The sequence below is a fragment of the Tachyglossus aculeatus genome, chromosome 25 (assembly GCF_015852505.1).
Source record: "Tachyglossus aculeatus isolate mTacAcu1 chromosome 25, mTacAcu1.pri, whole genome shotgun sequence".
Classification (NCBI taxonomy): domain Eukaryota; kingdom Metazoa; phylum Chordata; class Mammalia; order Monotremata; family Tachyglossidae; genus Tachyglossus; species Tachyglossus aculeatus.
In genome coordinates, this window is record NC_052090.1 from 4514948 (window position 1) to 4537658 (window position 22711).

Consider the following 22711-nt stretch of genomic DNA (forward strand, 5'->3'; position numbering starts at 1 on the left):
GGCGACTTGTGTGACTCAGTTTCCCCCCCTCCCCAGATCTGCTGGACGATCTCTCCGAGAGCCGGGAGTGCGTCAACTGTGGCTCCATTCAGACCCCGCTGTGGCGGAGGGACGGGACGGGGCACTACCTATGCAACGCCTGCGGGTTGTACAGCAAGATGAACGGCCTCAGCCGGCCTCTCATCAAACCCCAAAAACGAGTGGTGAGTGAGGGGGCCCCCCGCCCCAAACCCAGCCCAACAAGGCCCAGTGATCTCGCTGCAAAAATAACCCCCCTCCCTGTGCCAATTCGGTCAGCGGTGCCAGGCTGGTGAATTGGCCCCCCTTTACCCCCCTTCTGGTTTGGGGGTGGCCTAGGTGGCTGCCAACTCCCCTTTACACCCACTTGGACCCCCAGAACCGGGACCTGCCGTCGATCTATTTTCCTCAAACGTCAATTTTCCTTCCCCATTCTCCCCGTTTTCTATCTTTTTGGGGGGGACGGGGAGGTCTTGGGCGGGGGTGGGGGGAAGGAGACACAAGGAAGAAAGTTTGCCGCCAGAGAAAGTTAAAGTCAAAGCCCTTCCCGCTGGCTGCTAGACTGCCCTTTAGCTAATTTATTTAATTGTTCGACGCTAATTAGCAGGAACAAATGAAACCCGTGTTGTTTGTGTTAAGTAGATTAGAAGGATGTTGCATCACAATTTCAAGTCTGGCACCTGAAAGAGAAGTGGCCAGAGCCCCGTGGGGTTTGCTTTTTGGGGCTGGAAAAGGCAGGATTGGGGCTGGAGGGGGGGTTGGAGGGGACAGCTTCCCCAAGGCCGGAGGGGCAGAGGTCTGAGCGGTAACTGTGTCCCATCGGCTTATCGTGTATTCATTCAATCGTATTAATAATAATAATGGCATTTATTAAGCGCTTACTATGTGCAAAGCACTGTTCTAATAATAATAATAGCATTTATTAAGCACTTACGATGTGCAAAGCACTGTTCTAAGCGCTGGGGACGTTACAAGGTGATCAGGTTGTCCCACGGGGGGCTCACAGTCTTCATCCCCATTTTACAGATGAGGTAACTGAGGCCCAGAGAAGTGAAGTGACTTGCCCAAAGTCACACAGCTGACGATCGGCGGAGCTGGGATTGGAACCCATGACCTCTGACTCCAAAGCCCGGGCTCTTTCCACTGAGCCACGCTGCTTCTCTGAGCAGCGTCTTTGGGAGCTATTATTGAGCACTTACTGTGTGCAGAGCACTGTTCTAAGCGCTAATCTACTCCAGTTCTCCATACAGTGCTTGGCACAGAGTGAGGGCTCAACAAAGACCATGATTATTATTATTACCACTACGACTCGGACGGCACTGTCATTCCCTGTGCAGTACATTCCTGGTTTCAGCTTCTGGAAATTTACGAGGACATTTCATTGTGTCTCATACAGGAAAACTGAAAGGTGGGGAGGTGGTTTGTTTGTCTCTTTGGAAGGCCATATTCTCTTCTTGTTAAGAGGACGGGGGAAAAAAAGGAAAAAAAACAACCAGATCAGGGTATCCAGAAGAGAACTCGGAGTGAGCAAGGGTCCAGGTGTTCCGGGGTTCACCACCACGCCCAGGAATGCAGGACTATTGCAAACGAGTGGAAGAAATGGAGGGAAAAATGCAAGCGGCCAAAGCACCCAGGGGTGACTCCCGGGGCAGGTGATTTAGTGCTAGCCCGAGTCACCCGGTCCACCCCGGACTCACCCCGAGGGCGTGGCCCCCAGAATTTCTGTCATTTTCAGGGGGAGGTGGGGTTGAGGGGGCCGCACTATTTATGATCCCAGTGAACTTGGGATGGGGGCACGTTTCCGAAAACTGCAAGTTTTTCTGAGCCTCCAGGACATAACCAGTTACTGTGCATGTGAAGTTGCAAAATAGGAGATTTATGGTGTAACTTGAATTCCTCGTTAGTGATGAATGTAACAGAGATCACTTGTTACAAGGGACTTTTATAACCCAGTCACCTTCATTTCACATGTTTATGGGGACTGACTTCACTCATGATGTATAGCCCGTAGTCGTAAAGTTCTTTGTAACACTGGCAATTTCTGATACGCGCTTCCTTCATAGACGCTCCGAACTCGACCGAAAAGTGCCATAAATGGCTTGTTTATTCTAGAGACTTTGCTGCCGCACACTGGGTTTCTGACTTCCCTGCGAATTCATCAAGAGGAGCCCATGCTCCCTCACCAGTAAACAGCCCACGGCTAACGCGTTTCTCAACACGAGGAAAAAAAAAATCCCCGTTAGGCTAGGCAAATGGCTCGTTTCCTCCGAAAGCCATTATCTTTGTCCAGTTGGAACATTCCACTCCGAAGACCAACTTGATGTCTTCTCTCGCATCAAAAAAGGTCATTTTCCAACGGGATGTTCCAGACCGTACTGAAAGTTCTTGAATTCCTTTTTCTTTTTTTCTGGTGACTCTGGAAAAGAAAGAATGACTGTGTACTATCCGATTTTTATTTGTCAAATATGCCTGTAAACTGCTTCCGGGAGGAGCATGGCTACTGGACTCGGAATCCTCCGTTCTGTGGGACGGGAGAGGATTGCTTTCTCGGCTCGTGGAAGGAAGCGAAACATTTCAGAATACTTGTACCAAGTTAAGTTTGAGAACCTTTAGGGAATTCAGCTTACATTTTTCCAACATATTTCTAACTGGGAGTGATTTGTATGATTGCAAATCTACAACACGGCTTGAAAAGAAAGATGAAAATGGAACCTTAAGAAACATCTCACGGCTTGAAATCTTCCTGGCTTTTCTTTTTTTCCAAGTTTGAAACTTTGGGCAGATTTTTCGCCCGCCGTGGTGAAATCAGTTCCAGGGAAGAAGTGGTTTGTTCCCCCACAGCAGTGGTGATGAGAGCGGTTGCCCTCCTGGCTCCTGTATCTGGTCACTCGCAGTGTCCAGACAGTGTAGTTTACAGTTAGTTATGGCTCCCTTCACCTCGTCGGTGGAGATAGCGGGAGACATCGGTATCTCAATGACGAAGCCGTTCGATGACGTATATAGTATTTCTTTTTCTGATGATTAGAGACAACTCCCCACAACCCCCACACGGATCAAGCCAGGTCCAGGTTCAGTAAAGGATTCTAAGCTATGTCACGCTTTCTTCACCTTTGGCATCCCCATCTACAAGTGAGCGCTCAGCAGGGATAATCGTGAAGGCCTCTGGCTCCACGGGCCCAGCTGTCCGAATGCCTCAGAAACTGACGTGGCCCTCTCTGTTCTGCAAACCACGGAACACAACCCACTGTTTCAAAGGACTCATCCCCCCACACTCCCTAGCCATCAGCAGCGACGGAGTCGGGGTGCATTTGCAAAGCGGGGTTCAACCCGGTGGGCCGAGACCGACTTTTAATGCGGTCTTCCCCGGGGCCAGTCCATACCAGGATCATTCTCATTATGCAGGTCCTCCGTCTATAGTTGTGAGCCCTGGAGATTTCAGTCAGTGTACCGTCCTGTCGCATTTTAGCAAATTAACTGAGCGGCTTCAGGCTTACAGGTGGGCCAGCAGTGCGGCATGAGGAGTGAGAATGAAATTTCTTTTATAGTCTGTGTCTCTCTGTGCTCGTTTCTAGCCTTCGTCGCGGCGGCTTGGCTTGTCCTGTGCCAACTGCCACACTTCCACCACCACCCTGTGGCGTCGGAATGCAGAGGGAGAACCGGTGTGCAACGCATGCGGGCTGTACATGAAACTCCATGGGGTAGGTGGGGGGAATGGGAATTCCTGGCTGGGCCCCTTCCTTCCAGAACCCGGGTTTTGATGGTACGGTCAATAGCCGGTCAGCTGCGGCCTTGCAGACGAGCGTTCCGAATCCCGTTGGCCATCGAATCGCCGTTCCTCCTCCCCTGGTTACACTTTCTCCGCAGGGAAAGGCAGGACGACTTAAATTGCCTGGCTGGATTTTTCCCATCTATGTGCGTTGGATCAGGGAGTCTATGCACCCGAGCTGGGAGCACATATAGATTCCTCTCCCCGTTCACCAGCCCGGATGCCTTTTCTTCTTTAAGCCTAGTACAAAGCCAGGTAAATAGAGTTGCAAATGGTATGAGGAGAATTGATCCCAACCACATCCTGTGTAGCCTAGAAAATGCCACACCTGAAGGTGATTTTTTTTCCTCTTTAGTAACAATGATGGCATTTGTGAAGCACTTGCCATGTGCAAAGCACTGTTCTAAGTGCTGGGGGATACAAGGTGATCAGGTGGTCCCACGTGGGGCTCACAATCTTAATCCCCAATTTACAGATGAGGGAACTGAGGCACAGTGAAGTGACTTGCCCAAAGTCACACAGCTGGGACAACCTGATCACCTTGTAACCTCCCCATGCTTAGAACAGTGCTTTGCACATAGTAAGTGCTTAATAAACGTCATGATTATTATTATTATTATTATTACAAGTGGCGGAGCTGGGATTAGAACCCACGACCTCTGACTCCCAAGCCCGGGCTCTTTCCACTGAGCCACGCTCTTTAGAAAGACATTTTGCAGGGGCAGAGGGATTATTGAAAAGAATAGATACAGAGGGAGCACGTTAGAAAAACACTGGAAAAACAATCATTTCTGTTTTTGAAATGAAATCGTTCCGTATCGACACGGGAAAGAAACTTCAAGCCTTGCCCCTGTGAAACTCCTGTTGTCTTTCCCGGGAACTGAACATCAAAACGTTGCCCGGAGCCTTTCGGGAGGCATAACGGATAAACGTGGTTCGGCTGGCTAAAACCCGACCTCGAGATGCAGCTCGATTTCATTCAGATGCCCGTGTGCCAAATTTTAGAGCCTGAGTAGAATGCGTCTCTTTTCAGGTCCCTCGGCCGTTGGCGATGAAAAAGGAAGGGATTCAGACCAGGAAGAGGAAACCCAAAAACATCAATAAGGCCAAGTCGTGCTCGGGTGAGTCCGGAGCGAGAGTATGGTTCGGAAGCCCTCTGCCCCGCCGGAGACAGAACCCGATTTAAAGTCTGAACCGTCGCTGTTTCAGGGTCCAGCAACAGTGCCGTCCCGATGACCCCGACGTCCACGTCTTCAACCAACTCAGATGACTGCAGCAAAAACGCATCTCCCACCACGCAGACCGCAGCCTCGGGGGTGAGTGAGATAGCCTCGCATCTCTCCTTGGGAGCAAGCTGGTTGCCGTTTGATGTTATCTCGATTTTTATCTGGTGGTCCGATCATCTGAACCAACAGTTCAGTTTTGTTAGCTTGAGGCCAAGGAACGGTTTTTGTTGGAAATTACATTGAAATGTCAACAGAACCGCAAACCTAAGTACTTTACAGAGCTCTTCATTAAGATCCATATCATTGTATGGTTAAACCAGTCCACGTTCAATCGAGACGCTTGGGTTCGTACAGCATAAAGGGTTTTATTTCCAATGTTTATTTCAAGAAATGACAACAGGAGGCTTCCCTTCTCCAGCCCCATCGGGGGCACTTCAATCACAGACCTGCAAAATGACCCGTTTGGAGGCCGTGAAAGTAGTAATTGCATTTATTAAGCGCTTACTGTGTGCAGAGTATTGTACTAAGTGCTCATGTTCGTTGTAAGGCAGGGCTCGACTCTGGGGCAAGGTTTACTAAAGGGTCAAATTCACGGCTGCTGCTCCTGGATCTCCGGGTGGCTACCTCCCTCTTATCTAGGGTTAAATTCATCCTCAAATGAAAATTCTCCCCGTACAGCTTTAACTGTTCCCTTATCGGTTGAAAAACAAACAGCCAAAGCCCCATGTTGCTTAAAATGGTTCGGTAGTACGTTTCAGCGTTCACGCGCCCAAATTCCTTCCCGTTGTTCACTCCCGAAAAATGCAGTTTCACTTTAAAAGTTCCAGTTGGTTTTGTTGTGTGTGGACGGCAGTCAGGGTGTTTGTTGGTTTAAACAGCAAAACTGGACTTTGGCAAGGGCTGTTGCTTGCATGAGTTTGAGCAGAGCGGTTTCCAGGGAAGATACTGATTTTTTTTTACTTGGAGATCTCAAATGTGGTGGTGAACAATACTGAAAAGAAGCAAGGATGGGGAACTTCTTCCAGACCGTGGCCACCTTTACAGACCAGGCTGACTAAGTTTCTATGAGCTAGATACAAATCCAGCCGTTTCTCGCTTTATCAGGTTGCCCCTGAAAGGCTAACCGAAAGGGGAGGCTTGGGGTTTGACTGATCCAGATCGATTGTCTATCTTCTAGACCATGATCCCGTTGTTGGGTAGGAACTGTCTCTATATGTTGCCGACTTGTGCTTCCCAAGAGCTTAGTACAGTCCTCTGCACGCAGTAAGCGCTCAGTAAATATGACTGAGTGAATGAATGAATGAATATAAGCCTTGTGGTGGTCAGAATTGCACTCTGAGCCAGGCCTACCTCTATGCCTGGGTTTGTGCAAGTTTTTGTGCTGGAGGGACTGGAGTCAGCTCGTTGTGGGGCAGGAATATGTTTGCTTATTGTGGTACTGTCCTCTCCCTAGCACTTAGTACAGTGGTCTGCACACAGTAAGTGCTCAATAAATACAATTGATGGAGTGACTGACTGACGGGACCGGTTTGACCCCCGAGGATAAGGCAGAGGCTCTTTTGAGTGATTTCGCTATGGTTTCCTCAGGTCTGGGTGGGCAATGTGGCTGGGTGGGGGCGGAGGCCGGAGGGAAGGGCTGTGGCCTTGGATCGGGCTGGAATTACCCCCTGCAGACCCATGGTTCTGAGGAAAATGACATGGTCACCTGGGCTGCAGGAAGCTTGGCCGCTGCCTGGCGATATATAATAATAATAATAATAATGGCATTTACTAAGCACTTACTATGTGCAAAGAACTATTCTAAGTGCTGGAGAGGTTACAAGGTGATCAGGTTGTCCCTCAGGGGGCTCACAATCTTAATCCCCATTTTACAGATGAGGTGTCTGAGGCACAGAGAAGTTAAGTGACTTGCCCAAAGTCACACAGCCGACAATTGGCGGAGCAGAGATTTGAACCCATGACCTCTGACTCCAAAGCCCGTGCTCTTTCCACTGAGCCACGCGATATGGAGGCTCAGCCGGCTGGCCTGTCTGGAGGAGAGGTCAGCTTTCTGCACCAGGCCAGGAGTGGCAAGCTCTATGAGCGAGCAAGGAGCAGGGAAGCTGGAGAGTTCGTAGTCCAGCTCTCCGGATAATAATAATAATAATAATAATAATAATGATAATAATAATAATAATAATAAGTGCCAGTCACTGTACTAAGTGCTGGGGTGGATACAAGGTTGGACACAGTCCCCGTCTCACTTGGGGCTCACAGTCTTGATCCTCATTTTACAGATGAGGTAACTGAAGACCAGAGAAGTGATGTGACTCACCCAAGGTCACACAGCAGACATGTGGCAGAGCCGGAACTAGAACCCAGGTCCTTCTGACTCCCCGGACCGTGCTCTAATCCACTAGACCACACTGCTTCTCTTCTGAATTTTCTTGGGCTACAACTGCCAGCCTTTTCTGGCTTTGGTCTGCCACTTGCGGGCCCAGGCCTAACCTTCCACAGCTGTTCACTGCAGAGGCCCAATGCAGGGTTAATGAGGGAGGTGGGCACGCTCCGGCCGTGATTTGGGCTGCTGAAACGTTTCCCTAGAGCCAAATCACTTGTGGCAGGGCTGAAATGCAGCTTGGGAAAAGGTCACACTTAGCCCAGAGGGGCAGTGAGCCCATCCTCAGATCCCCCGGAGACGATCATGAACAATTGCAATCGGAGAATTTGGGTGTTAAATAATAAATAATAACAATAATGGCATTTATTAAGCACTTACTATGTGCAAAGCACTGTTCTAAGCTCTGGGGGAGGGGCACAGATTAATCAGGTTGTCCCACGGAGGGCTCACAGGGTTCATCCCCATTTTACAGATGAGGGAACTGAGGCCCGGAGAAGTGAAGTGACTTGCCCAAAGTCACACAGCTGACAACTGGCAGAGCTGGGATTTGAACCCATGACCTCTGACTCCAAAGCCCGGGCTCTTTCCATTGAACCATGCTGCTTCTCCCTGATAAAGCACTGTTCTAAGCGCTGGGGAGGATACGAGGTGATCAGGTTGTCCCATGTGGGGCTCACAGTCTTAATCCCCATTTTACAGATGAGGTAACTGAGGCACAGAGAGGTTAAGTGACTTGCCCAAAGTCACACAGCTGACAAGCGGCAGAGCCGGGATTTGAACCCATGACCTCTGACTCCCAAGTCGGCGAGGGCCAGGCCAAACAGGACCTCTGGGGCCCGGGGTCCCTGACCTCAGGAAGGGAGACTTCTAGATTTGGTCTTCTGATAGCTTGAATCTGCGGGGGCCAGAAAAGGGTGGCTACCTGTGACGAGAGCTGGTGGATCCGGGCAGGGTACTTGTTTTCTGGGCCTACGGTCTGTCCCCCTTGACTCTCCATCTGGTGTTGGTGGAGCTGGTTGCTGACCACCCTGTGGACCTGTGGGCAGGCTGAGGGGTGGGCTGATGGGTGGGTGGGCAGACAGGCAGAATGGGCCGGCTGATGGGAGGACTGATGGGTAGGCCGATGGGCAGCCTGATGGACAGGCCGAGGGGAGGACTGATGGGCGGGCTGTTGTGCAGGTTGATGGGTGGGCTGACAGGTGGGCGGGCGGTCTGACAGGTGGGCCGGTGTGAGGGCTGATGGGTGGGCTGACGGGTGGGCGGGCCGATGGGCAAGGCTGCTGTGTGAGTTGCCAGGCTGCCTGGGTGAAATCCACCAGCTGGCAGTGGACGCCTTCCTTTTTTCCAGTGGAGTGGAGCATGGTGATGTAGGGTCAGAGTCCAGGTTGAAGATGGGCTCAGTCTAAGCAGGAGCGAGGAGAAGTGTTGTTCTGGGCCCAATAGGACAGCTGTGGGCCCGATTGGTTGGTATTGCCCCTTCCACAGGGGGAGAAGCAGGGAGAAGTGTTAGTACTGACCGAGACAAGGGTAGGGCGAGACCTGGATTCCAGTTTTGGTTCTGATCGGACATAGTAACTACAGACGCGGAAGCGCCCAGTTCAATCCCAGCTCCTACCTTATCCCCTCTCTTCAGACCACGTCATCAAACGGAACCTCTCATCTTCCCTCCTAAGCCCTCCCTTTCTCCCAACTTCCCGATCTCCACTGAAAACACCATCTCCCTCCAGGTGACGGAAGCTCACGGCCTTGGTGTTACCCTAGACTCCTCACTGTCATTTTGGGTTCCCATCCACTCTATTCCTGATTTTTCCTCAAACCGTTTCACAGTCCCACCTCTCCCTCTCACCCAGACAGTGACTGCCCTGGTTTTAACGATTGACAGATCCCGATTGGGCCTTCGGATCAACTTCCATGTTGGTCTCCACCTCCAGCCTTTCCCCTTCTTCAGTCCGTACTCCGAGCTGCTGCCCAGACCATCTTCCTGAAATGCCATTTGACACAGGACTTCCCACTCCTCAGAATCCCTCTAAGCCCATCTCCTTGGGCATAAGCAAAGAAAGACTCCTTAACTAGAGGATTGAGGGCTCCTCCAGCAGCCTCCTCCACCTGACTTCTCATCTCTCCTTCTATTACTCTGCCCATGCTCTTTGCTACGCCCAAGTCCACTTCCTCCCTGTACCTTGCTCATCTCATGTCCCTGCTGATTTCCCAAGCTATTAGTACAGTGCATTGCCCTCAGTAGGAGCTCAATAAATACCATTCTACTACCACTGCTGTCACCTGCAACCTCTCCCAAACATTCTTGGGCTGGGGAAAGATTCCCAGAAGGTAAAGCAGCTCCTTTCTTGTGCGTCTGTAGTCCCATAAACCAAGACAGAACGGGATAAGGCCCTTTGGGAGATGGGTCACAGAGTTGGGTGGACACCACCAGAGTGTCCCATCCAGCCCTGAATGCTGCTGTGTCCTTCTGTGATGGCTTGGAAGAGGCACAGATGCTCAGAGGGACTTGGGAAGGGAACCCTAAGACTTTGGAGCAAATTAGGGTCCCCAGGGATCCTCACAGAGAAATAGTCTACATCCAAGTGAACTTAGTCAAATGCTGCAAAATGATGCTTATGTTTGCCATTATATTATGCTGAGTGCTTGGCCTCTGTATCTGGGATGCTGCCTCTCCCTTCCTGGGCCTGGCTGACCTCTTGTTGCCTCTGTGCTTGCTGTATCTATTTATTGTCATAGCATAGTCTCCCAAGTGCTTAGTACAGTGCTCTGCACACAGTGAGTGCTCAGTAAATACGACTGACTGACTGACTGGAATAGTCAGGATGGTGTTATGGGACATTAGGACTGGATTTGGTCCCGGAGGAGGGTCAGGGTGGGCAATCTCAGCTCTTCAGAAGGTCCACTGTCGAAGGTGTTGGCTGTGGGGTCGGGCACAGGCATTACTGTGAGCTTGGTGGTGGAGCTGACGGCCTCGGTCTCGGGGGGCTGGCCGGTGGCCTGGGGTTTGGAGGTGGGGCTGGTGGCTGGTAGAACCGGTGGCCTAGGGCTCAATGGTAGGACTCAGTGGTGGGGCTGGTGAAAGATCACAGCATCCCCTTCTCTGGCATAAAGATGGGGCTGGGTCCTCTAGATTGTAAGGTCATTGTGGCCAGAGAATGTGTCTGTTAGTGTTATATTGTACTCTTCCATGTACAAGGAGCCCAAGTAAAGGGCTTTACGTATAGTAAGCTCTCAATAAGTACAACTTACTGACTGGGTGGTGGGACTGGTGGCCAGGGGCTCAGTGGTGGAGCTGATGGCCCAAAGCAAAGTAGCGGGACTCAATGGTGGGGCTGGTACGGGATCCCAGCATTTCCTTCTCTGGTTTCTCATTCAATCTCTGGAGGCCAACTCTGCTGGCGTGTCCTGAAAGGGGAGGAAGGAGAACAGGGAAAGGGAAATCTCAGCAGCCAGCTGGGGCCAGGAGCCTCAGGCCCGGGGCTGTGTCCGGCCCCGTCTGCTTCCCAGGGGCTCAGGATGGACAGCCCGGGGTTTGCCCTGAACTTCCTGTGGGTTTGGAGAGTGTATTTTCCCTCGGAAGGGAGGGGGAGGTCTGAGCTGCAGCCAGATCCTCGGGGAGAAAGCCAAGAATGGGGCCTCTATTGCTGTTCCCCCCTAATCCCCCGCCCCGGGTCACAGATGCTTGGGCAAGCCGTCTTAGCTGTCTGCTCTTTGCTCCAGTCCCCGCCGAGGGGCGGGTGGGTGGGAATGAGGCTCCTGGATTCAAAGGTGGCTAGAGGGGCAGACTGGGGCAGGTTTGGTCGGGGCTTCCCCAGTTGGGGCAGGTCGGACATGGCTGAAGTCCAAGGAGACTGAACATCCTGATTTTTCCCCTGGCTGGTGGGGAAGAAGTGAGTGTGTGTGTGTGTGTGTGTGTATGTGAGTGCAGAGGTTCCTCGGGACGTCTTTCACATCTGGGATGTGTGGCTCAGCAGGTCCCCTGGGCACACCCCTGGCACTGCCAGAGTGGGCAGGATGCTGAGCTAGTGTGCTGCTGGGGCTGGGCAGGGACTGGGGGCCGGGGGCACAGCCCAAGGGATCAAAGGATCTTGAAGTTCAAAGCCCTTAGGTCTTGGCAAAGCAACACCATTAAGCCAGGGCTGATATTTCTAGTCTTATTCCTGGGGGCCTCCTCTCCTCATCCTATTTCTTTCCTCTTCCTCCTCCTTCTTCTTCTTCTCCTTCTCCTCCTTCTCCTCTTCTTCCTCCTCTTCCTTCTCCTTCTCCTTTTCTTCTCTGCTGCTCCCCTTCATGCTTCTCCTCTCCTCCAGCTCTTCATTCTTGCTCCTTCTCCCCCTACATCTCTTCTCTCTCCTCTTCCTTCTCTTCATTTTACTCCTCATTTTCTTCTTTCTCTTCCTCCCCTGCCTCCTTTTTTAAATACATAAGTGCAACCTATGCTTTCTAAATAATTATTTTGCACATTTTCACATTTGGACACGAGAGAAAAAACAAGCAGGCAGTGGGAAGCTTCAGAATGCCCAAGCTGTACACTCCCTCTTGCCAGTCCAGAAAACTGTTTTCTTTTGTGTTTTAATACTCCCCCTGTACACCGTCACACACCTGCACACACCCACAGACAAAATACCTGCACACACCCACACTCACACGCCTGTGCACACAAGCTCATATGGAAGGGTTCTTTGGGAGAAATTCCAGCTGTTAGTCTAGGGCCTATGAGTTTGTCTAGCAGGGAGAAGAGGTAGCTCGTAGCCAAATCAAGCTCTTTTTGCCCCCTCTCACTTTTTCGTCTCTCACTGCTCTCCCACCCAACTCAGGCTATGGACTCCTGCCTCTGGAGGCCCTACCCAGGGCATCAAGAGAATTTTCCCAGCCTGCAGAGTAGGGGAGGTCTGTCCTGGGTCCGTGAGCTCTTCATATCTCCAGTCCCATCCTCAGCCCAACAGAACAAGATGGTCTCCCCTTTGTCCCCCAGCCCCTATCCCTCCCTCCCACTGCCGAGCAGAGAGGTGTCCCAAATTTACTGCCCATTCAGAACAACCAGTCTGAGACAATGAGGGCAGTGAGACGGTTTTGTGGCACCAGAAAAGACTGTGGCTCTGGGAGAAAAGATCCTCAATCCTCCTCAAGGGCCGGAGATTCACGAAGCCCCAAGCCACAAGGCTGTAGCGGTTTCCAGTCCCTGGCTCCCTGACACTTTTTCTCTTTAGCCAGGGCCAGCCACGCTGACTCTTAGCCACCTGCTTCCTTAGCCACCTGCTTGGCCCTAGCCTGACTGGCCACTGGTTCCTCACGGGCTGCTCTGTGCCCTTCTGCTGCAGGGCCGGGAACTCTGCAGTCTCACAGGAGGGAGCATGTCATCCCAACCGCACTCAGCCAGGGCATGGCCAGTCCTTTGGGCTCCCCTACTACCCTGCCGGGTGCGGTGATTGTGGGGACAGACCTGTTTCAGGGTTTTGCCCTTCACAGAGGACAGAAACCTTCTCAATCTCAGCAGGGCAATGATAGACTTCCCCAGCTGCCCTGGGGTTGCCGTGGCACAGCTGGAAGGTAGGGGAAGAGAAGAGTGGCAGTGATAGTTTCCTCATGGTTGACATGTTCCAGAGAAAGGGGTGTTCTGGTACCTAAAAGGATCGCTTCCTCCTGAGCTTTGGTTAATAATAATAATAATAATAATAATAATAATAATAATAATAATAATAATAATAATAATAAATGGGGTGTTTGTTAAAAGCCTTCTATGTACTAAGTGATGGAGTAGGTTCAAGGTAATCGGGTTGGACAGAGTCCCTGTGCTCGTGGGGCTCACAGTCTTAATCCCCACTTTACAGACGAGGGAACTGAGGCACAGAGGGGCGAAGCCACTTGCCCGAGGTCACACAGCAGACCAGGAACCAGGATTAGAACCCAGGTCCTTCTAACTCCCAGGCCCGAGGTCTATCCTCCAGGCAGTGCTGCTTCTAAGTCATGGTAGGGCAGGGCAGCAGGAAGTGGTCCAGGTGGAGAACCTGAAATGGTCACTGCTTCCTATAATAATTATTATTATCGTATTATTTTTATTACTATGTTTGTTAAATACTTACTACGTGTCGAACAGTATTCTGAGTGCCGCGGTAGATACAAATTAGTCAGGTCAGATACAGTCCCTGTCCCACATGGGGCTCACGGTCTGAGTAGGCCGGAGAACAAGTATTGCATCCCCATTTTACAGATAAGGAAGCAGAGGCACAGAGATGTCAAGTGACTTGCCCAAGGCCACCCAACAGGCAACTGGCAGAGAGAGTATTAGAACACAGGTCCTCTGAATTCCAAGCCCCTGCTATTTCCACTAGGCCACACTGCTTCCATTGGGAAAAAAACCCACGGCCGTTGGGTGCACCCAGGGCCATCGTGGGGTGGTCTAGTGGACTGACCATTCATGGGGAGTCAGGAAACCCGGGTTCTAGTTCTGATTTTGCTGTTTGATCTTGGGGAAGGCACAACTTCTCTGTGCCTGTTTCCTCATCAGATAAATGGGGATTCAGTACCTGTTCTCCCACCTTCTTAGATGAAAAGCCTCTTACGGGGCACAGACTGTGTGCAGTTTATTATTTTGCATCTACTACGGTGTTTGGCATCCAGTGAGGGCTTAATAGATACCATCGTTTAGGCGAGGAAGTGGACCGAGCGGAAGAATCAGCCCAGTTGTCCAGATGGAAAGAACAGAGGTACAGGGTTCCCTCCTGCTCTCCCCCATCATTCCCTCCCCGCCACCCCACACACCCATCATCTGGTCTCAGGGAACTCCTCTCTACCTCAGTTTCTTGGGTTGTAAAATGGGCATGAAGGGGGAAGGGACTTTGGCCACTGGATGATGCTGGAAAAATGTCTTTGGATGAGAAAGATAGTGGGGTTATTTTTAGTTTCTTAGGGAGAGTTTTGTACTTCTGAAGTGATGTGATTAGGCCTATTAGGTCATGACATCCATTTTACAGACAAAGGAACTGTAATTTGTGTGAAGCCCTTTATGCAGAAACAGATTTTTTTATAAGAACTAACGGTTCAGTTTTACTCATCAAAGGTGGCGAATACGTGTCATCGGGTAGAAAAGCAACTGTCATGGTTGGTAGAGATAATGTGATTAGAATAAGGTTCAGTAACTGTACAGAAGCCTAAAATATTAAACTCAGGACACTATTGTTAAAACCCTATTAGAGGTCCACTGTAAATCTTCAAACAGCTGCTAATCCTGTTTCTCGGTATTTAAAAATCCCTTCACTGTGGTTAGGAACTGTTCTCAAGCTTTGGACACGACAGATAGCGGACCTGCTGTTATGAATTTCTTTTGGTAGTCTGAGTGGTGTTTCTCATTTTTAGGTCAGTTTTTCTTAATCACGCTCTTAACTTTCATTACAATCATGTTCATGGAAACATTTTGCAAATCGTTCTCAAGACCAGGATTTCTATCCAAAGCCACAACAAAGCAACGTAGCACCGACCCTTGGCAGTAGAGACTTTCTCCTATGAACCGGGCTATGCCTGTAGGTGAATGTTTGTGTGTGTGTGTGTTGTGTTGTGCTTTCGCTACTGAAATCTCACTTCCTCCAGGAGGTCTTCCCAGGCCGAGCCCCCCTTTTCCTCTACTCCCCATTCCCTCCCCATCGCCCCGACTTCCTTCCTCTGCTCTACCCCCCATCCCCACCCCACAGCACTTGTGCATATGTGTACATATTTATTATTCTATTTATTTTATTAATGATACGTATACATCTGTAATTCTATTTATTTATATTGATGCTATTGATGCCTGAATAACTGTTTCGCTTTATTTTGTTGTCTGTCTCTCCCCTTCTAGACTGCAAGTCCATTGTTGGGTAGGGATTGTCTCTATTTGTTGCAGAATTGTACTTTCCAAGCACTTAGTACAGTGCTCTGTGCACAGTAAGCGCTCAATAAATATGACAATGAATGAATGCATGAGTGCTGGTATAGTAATAATGATGGTATTTGTTAAGTGCTTACTATGTGCCAGGTACTGTACTAAGCACTGGGGTGGATATAAGCAAATCTGGTTGGACGCAGTCCCTGTCCTGCTTGGGGCGCACAGTCTTAATCCCTACTTTGCAGATGAGGTAACTGAGGCACAGAGAAGTTAAGTGACTTGTCCAAGGCCGCACAGCCAACAAGTGGTGGAATGAAAAGGAGTGTGTTTTAAGATGGGTGTGTGTTAGCCTGAGTGTGTGTATGAACGGGCATGTGTGTATAAGCATGAATGTGCGTGAAAATGGTTGTCTGTGAGCGGGAGCGTGTGTAAGAATGGGTGTGTGTGAGAGTGTGTAGGAACCTGAGTGTTTGTGAGAATGTGTGCGTGAGAATGGATGTGTGTGTAAGCAGGAGTGTGGGTAAGAATGGGTGTGAGTGGGAGTGGTGTGAGGGTGGGAGCGCACTGTGTAAATACACAGCGCCTGTGTCTACCTTCCTGCAGAGGTAAAGTCCAAAGTTGTCTAACAAAATGAGTCGTTCCCTGTTGGGGTGGGGGCTGGGGAGCTGTGGGGAAGGCTGGCAGCGTTCCCTTCTAGGTCTACGGGTCAGAGGGGCGTCCTGGGGTCACACTGGCCCGGCACCTCACTAGATTCAGGCCCGGTCTCCCCTTCCAGAGCCCAGACCCTTTCTCTGGGCCTGTGTCCCTCACACACAAACATTTCTTCATTACTTTATCTCTGGGTCCCCTGGATGCCTGGTTCCCTCACCCCCACTTCAGCAAACACCTTTCCGGCTCAGGGTGGCCGGTCGCTGCCGTCACCCTGTCTCTGCTGGGCTGCAGGTCACGGTCGCCCTTCATCTTTGTCGGGCCTCACCCAGATCCCTGGACGGTCGGTCAGAGATTGGAAGGAAGGTCTGTTTCCCCACTCTGATTTCCCTCCCCTCACCCCCTCCCCCTTATCATTGTCAACTAGGCGGAGGTAGGGCGGGGGACTAAGTTAGGGGTACCTCTGTATGTAGAAGATGGCCTTGAAACCCGGCCCCGTGTTAAAAGTACTTCCTGCCAGGTTCTTGCTTCTCCCTGGCTACTGCCAGTGTTGTTTCTGTGGAGAAAGAGCTTGAAAAATGATCAAAGAGAGGAAAAAATATGTTGCGGGAAAACATGACAAAAGTTTGAGAAATTTCGCCCAGAATGCTGCAAAGTGGTATTGCTAAACCAATCCGTTAAAAGAAATGCATTCCTTTTCCTGGAACCGGAGCCATTTGTTATACACTCGTGGGCCCCAGCCAAAGTTCCCAGCTATCTGGAGATCTCATTGAGACAAATTAGACCCCGTCTGGGCACTGCGTACGCCGACCCCAGAGAGCAGGCCCCGGTCCTCTGCTGGCCCTGGGAATCGGGGGAGACACCCACTGTTGGGGGTCCGGTGGGAAGCGGCATCATGAGCCCCATTTTGAGGGCTGGACGGGCCTTCAAGGCCCCCCAAGGAGACCTGTTTACCGGCTCTGGAGCCCGAGGACGATTGAGTGGATGAAAGGGTGATTTCTGGGTTGGGAGAAGTTCGCCAATGGACAAAATGCTGCCCTGGGGGGATTTGGGGGCAAAGAGACAGTGAAACTGTCACCCACTGGTGCTTTTCTGGTTGGTTATCGTAGATTGGCTCTGTAATAATAATAATAATGATGATGATGATGGCATTTATTAAGCGCTTACTATGTGCAAAGCAATGTTCTAAGCGCTGGGAAGGCTACAGAGTGATCAGGTTGTCCCACGCAGGGCTCACAGTCAATCCCCATTTTGCAGATGAGGTAACTGAGGCCCAGAGAAGTCAAGTGACTTGCCCAAAATCACACAGCTGGCAATGGGCAGAGCCGAGATTTGAACCCATGACCTCCGACTCCAAAGCCCGTGCTCTTTTCCACTGAGCCACGCTGCTTCTGTAGAGGTGGGTAGGACTGCCACCGGTGAGAGACATCCCTCTTTTAGTTCCTTGAGATCTAAGAGGGTCCAGCCTCAAATTCAAGTTTCCTCGGGGGCGTTTCCATGGAGAGCATGTGCTGGAAAGGTTGACCTTGAGAGGCAGCAGGGAACAGGGGGCAACGGTGGTAGGAGCTAGACCCTGTCCTGGCACGGTGGGCTGGGGATTTCTACCTTCCCCTTCCAGAGCAGGAAGGAAGGAACCTGCAGCTCTGGCCTTAAGCGGGAGAGGTTCACAGGGCCTTCGGATGATGACTTCAGCTGCTCTGTGCTTTTCCCCCAACGTCCATCCGGCCCTTAAACCAGCCCATGGGGAAACTGAGGCTTAGGGATTCTATATTCACAGAGCTCTGCTGGAGGTTTGATGTCCTCGAAAACAGCAAATTCTTCAGTCTCCTAACACCGAAGTACTCAATAGTTGTGGTATTTGTAGTACTGTTACTACTACTACTCTCCCCCTTCTAGACTGTGAGCCCGCTGTTGGGTAGGGACCGTCTCTATAAGTTGCCAACTTGTACTTCCCAAGCGCCTAGTATAGTGCTCTGCACACAGTAAGCGCTCAATAAATACGATTGAATGAATGAATGAATATGTTGCCAACTTGTTCTTCCCAAGCGCTTAGTACAGTGCTCTGCACACAGTAAGCGCTCAATAAATACGATTGAATGAACGAATGAACTACTCAATTACTCTTACTACTGCCCAATAGCCACTTTTAAACCAAAAAGAGCAAAAACTTTTTTTGTTCTTTCTCTGTTATCCAAATGAAAGCATTTGTCCAGATCCTATTGGGAAAGTTGTCGTATGGCTTGCTTTTCAGAGATTTTGAATCGGGGTGCCTTTTGGCGCATTAAATTTAAATTAAAACTATCCCCAGTAGATTTTAGATTGTGAGCCCCAGGATGGACAGGGTCCCTGTTTAATTTCTACGTGTGAATTTTCTCCCAGCACAGTGCACTGAACACAGTAAGCACTTCATATGTACTATTACTACTATTTTCTAAGTGCGTACTGTGTGCCAAGCACTGTATTGAACACTGGGGTAAATACAATATAATCAGGTTACACACAATGCCTGTCCCAGCTGGGGTTCCCAGTCTAGGAGGGAGAGCAGAAAATCCCCATTTTACAGTTGAGAGAACTGAGGCCCTGCAGGTAAGTGGAGGAGCCAGGATCAGAACCCAGATCCTCTGTTTCCCAGGCCCATGCTCTCTCCAATGGGCCATACTGCTTTCTCTCAACATTTAACATGCTTCCTAGACCTGACCTGATTAGCTGATGCTTGTAGCACTTTCTAGGGTCTGAGGTGGAGGAGTTAAAAGTATTTGTCAGCCCCAAAAAGGGAATCGTTGTGATAGCTCGGATTAGAATTCACTTTGCTTTCATTTCTTTAAAGCTGAGTCAATTCGCTTTCAAATTTCCTTGGCAGACGGAAGAGCCCAAGTCTGTTTATCTCAAAATGAAGTTTGTTTTGATATTCGTTCACTTGTCCTCAAGTTCGAAGATGATAAATAGCATCATCTTGGGTTTGTGGGGAGTTTTTTTTTCCCCAGAGTAGCTCAAAACTCACTATAACCCTGGATCATGTCAGGCTCGTAATGTCCCTGAGAGAGCAGGCTGGGGATGGCAGGGCATTAAGATTAGGCTACAGGGGGCAATTTCGTGGGCTGGCACCTATTTACCCTACCTAAATCATCTTGTCACTGCTATCTCCTGACCAGATAAATCCATTAACATAATCTTTTGTTCAACTTTCTTCCGTCCCTCGTCCCCTGCTGCTGTATGACCTTGGGCAAGTCCCTTAACTTCTCTATGCCTCGATTAGCTCATCTGTAAAATGGAGATTAGGTACCTTTTCCCTCTTCCACTTAGACTTAGGCTTAGACTCATGAAAAGCAGCGTGGCCTAGTGGAAAGAGCATGGGACTGGGAGCCAGGGGACCTGGGTTGGGGCAAGTCACTTAACTTCTCTATTCCTCAGTTCCTTCATCTGCAAAATGGATATCCAATACCTTTTCTCCCTCTTACTTAGACTGTGAGCACCATGTGGGACCTGATTATCTTGTATCTACCCCAGCGCTTAGCACATTTATTATTATTATTATTCTTCTGTGAGCCCCCTGTGGGACAGAGAGTCTGATGTGACATAGTGCTTGCCATTTAGTAAGTGCTTACAACAATTATTATTATTATTCCCCTTTCTCCCCCCCTCTCAACTTCTATTCCTGAGGGTCGTCCTGCTCCCCACTGCCCCTCTAGCCTCTGGAAGCCCGAAACTGGCCCTCACGTCTTTTTTTGTTTTATTGGCTACCTGCCCACCCCCGCCACATGGCTCCTCTGCAGTCATCCCCATCTTCCCTGCCAGATCCCAAAGTACCCGTGTGGCATGGCAGGGGCAGGTGATGTGGGCGAGACGGGACTAGAATAAAAAATGTCACTTGGCACGATTGGGGTTCAGAGCGCAGAGCCCACGCAGCCTGTCACGGGGATGGGGATGTGCGTTGGGAGACCTGTGTGGTTTGAGGGTGGAGGAGATGGAGTAGAGCTGTGAGAACAGAAGTTTAAATGAGGGTGGGGTTTACTTGGGCAGCAGGTGGCGAGGACAGGTGGCGGCGACGGGGAGATTTCCGTTGTGCCGTCAGGCCCGGCCCGCGAACACGCCCAGCTGCTCGGAACCGTTTCTGTGAAAAACCTCTTAAGCGTGTGTCCCCACTGTCGGTTGCCAGGCAATCAATTGTGAACCCGTGCTGGAGGGCCTGTTTCCTCATCCCGAGTCAGCGGGCTTTGGCAGAGTAAAGGACGGCTCCATCCCTGGCCCTGTTCACACGATGCTACGTCTAGGCCGCGTTTCTCCTTCCAGAAGCCCAGGGAGAATCCTTCTTTTGGCCCATCCCCAAGGCACAGCGCTGGGGGTGATGGAGCATAGGGGTGGCTGCCTGTTTGAAGGAGAGAGCTTGCAGATTTGAAATGCCAGGGTGAGGGGCAGTGAAGTCAGGGTTCAGCGGTGGGCTCACCCCAAAAATCAAGTGGCCAGATTTTCTCAGGACAAACGAGATGCCGGCGTGAGTGGAGCGCTCAGACGACTGGGTGGGGTGGGGGGAATGTTCAGAACACATAGTTCCCCAGAGTTCCTGTCCACACTCCCACTTCACTGGCTCCTTTCGATTGCCAGGAAGGGCGGGGTTCCGGCAACTCCAAGGCCGTTCCGCCTCAGTCCCCAGTGAGCATTGCTTCGGCCTCTTAGGCCTCTGCCTGAAACGCAGAGGATGGGGGCTCCCCTGGGGTCCCTTTTTGGGGGGGAAACTGGGGAGGTACAGTGGGTCAACTGAGCGTTTCCTGGTCCCGGTTTCCAAATTCCCCATTCTTCGGGCCCACCCAGCACCTCTCCTGCCCTCCAAAATGGAAGTCTCGGATGATAATAATAGTATTAATAATAATGGTATTTAAGCACTTACTATGTGCCAAGCACTGCTCTAAGCACTGGGGTGGATGCAAGGTCATCAGGTTGTCCCATGTGGGGTTCACAGACTTAATCCTCATTTTACAGATGAGGTAACTGAGGCCCAGAGAAGTGAAGTGACTTGCCCAAAGTCACACAAATGGCAAGTAGCAGAGCTGCGATGAGAACCCACAACCTCTGACACCATGCTGCTTCTCTAGGGGCGGCCTGGTGTACCCCCCTTCCTCAAGTCCCCACTGGGCTCGGGCCCCCGGGGTGGAATGAGGAAAGGAGCAGCTTCCAAGGTATGAGATTTCTGGAGCAGGAGTTTAAGGGGAGGGTCATACGGATGGCTGTCGAGGTGGCTGTAGGTCAAATACCCTGTACCTCGTTCTCGCCCATCCTGCCGTCAACTCCCTGCCCACGTCCTCCCTCCGCACATCCACCAAGCTAGCTCTCTTCCTCCCTTCAAAGTCCTACTGAGAGCTCACCTCCTCCAAGAGGCCTTCCCAAACTGAACGTCCTTTTTCCCCTCCTCCTCCACATCCTCCCCACCCTACCTCCTTCCCCTCCCCACAGCACCTATATATATGTCTGTACAGATTTATTACTCTATTTTACTTGTACATATTTACTATTCTATTTATTTTGTTAAAGATGTGCATTTAGCTTTAATTCTATTTGTTCTGACAACTTGACACCTGTCCACATGTTTTGTTTTGTTGTGTGTCTCCCTCTTCTAGACTGTGAGCCCGTTGTTGGGTAGGGACCGTCTCTATATGTTGCCAACTTGTACTTCTCAAGCACTTAGTACAGTGCTCTGTGCACAGAAAGCGCTCAATAAATACGATTGAATGAATAAAGGAATACCCATCCAGGCCCTGAGCATCAATGGCCACATCCTCTCTTTGTCCATAACTCATCTATAGGGGTACAGGTCCTGCTTGCCAGTGTCTGCACTCTGTCCACGTGTACGTCCAGCCTGTCCATGTCCTCATCCTGTCTGTCCATGCCTGGATCCTGGCTGCCATTCTGTGTCCTGTTCCATCCAGGTCTCTGCCCAGAATTCTGGGCTTCCAATCTTCTGCATTAAAACAGCGTATCCATGGATCAAGGGGTCGATATTTTCAGTGACCCCCAGTTTTTAGAGAGGTATGATATATTATGATGTATATGTAATATATATTTTGGGGGAAGGTGAGGTATTTTGGGGTCTCCAAAGAGGGTGATTTAAACAGTCCCCGCTCTGAGATCCACTGCGCATCCTCCTGCCATCCTGTCAGTCCATTGTGGACAGCGTTGGCTCTGTTGGGAAGTCCTCAGAGGAGATTTAAGCCCAGAGCCTAGGAGAATGACTTCTCTTTGCCCTGGTTGTGTCAGGGAGTTGGCCATGTGGGATGAGAGGAAAGCAGGTAGCCCTTTCTCTGAGATTCATTTCTTAGGAAGAACTGCTCCCTTCAGCCCCCATAATGCCTTCCCTGGCCCTGGCTGCAGGTGATGATGTATTCCGTTCTGTTGGTTCCGTTCCTTTCATTCCATTGCCTTCTGTTTCATTCCCTTTCATTTCATTCCCTTCTGTTCTGGTTCTATTCTCTATTCTCTTCTATTCTATTGTGGCTCAGTGGATAGAGCCCGGGCTTTGGAGTCGGAGTTCATGGGTTCAAATCCCGGCTCTGCCAATTGTCAGCTGTGTGACTTTGGGCAAGTCACTTCACTTCTCTGGGCCTCAGTTACCTCATCTGTAAAATGGGCATGAAGATTGTGAGCCCCCTGTGGGACAATCTGATCACCTTATAACCTCTCCAGTGCTTAGAACAGTGCTTTGCACATAGTAAGTGCTTAATAAATGCCATTATTATTATTATATCTCCAGGAATTGAATCTCAAATGAACAGTGGAAATCTCGGTTGTTCTGAGGTTAGGGTGCTTGCTGCCTTTGTGGA

The 22711-nt window shown here is 50.4% G+C and overlaps 1 protein-coding gene across 3 annotated transcripts in view; it reads left to right on the top strand.

Moving 5' to 3' along the window:
• The window catches only part of GATA6 (GATA binding protein 6), a 41102-nt gene that overhangs the window by 10599 nt on the left and 7792 nt on the right, over positions 1 to 22711 (top strand). For all 3 annotated transcript variants that reach the window (XM_038766472.1, XM_038766474.1, XM_038766473.1), the window contains 4 exons: positions 37 to 203; positions 3591 to 3716; positions 4818 to 4905; positions 4994 to 5100. In XM_038766472.1, coding sequence (XP_038622400.1) covers positions 37 to 203; positions 3591 to 3716; positions 4818 to 4905; positions 4994 to 5100 — 488 coding nt within the window. The remainder of the gene's footprint in view (positions 1 to 36; positions 204 to 3590; positions 3717 to 4817; positions 4906 to 4993; positions 5101 to 22711) is intronic.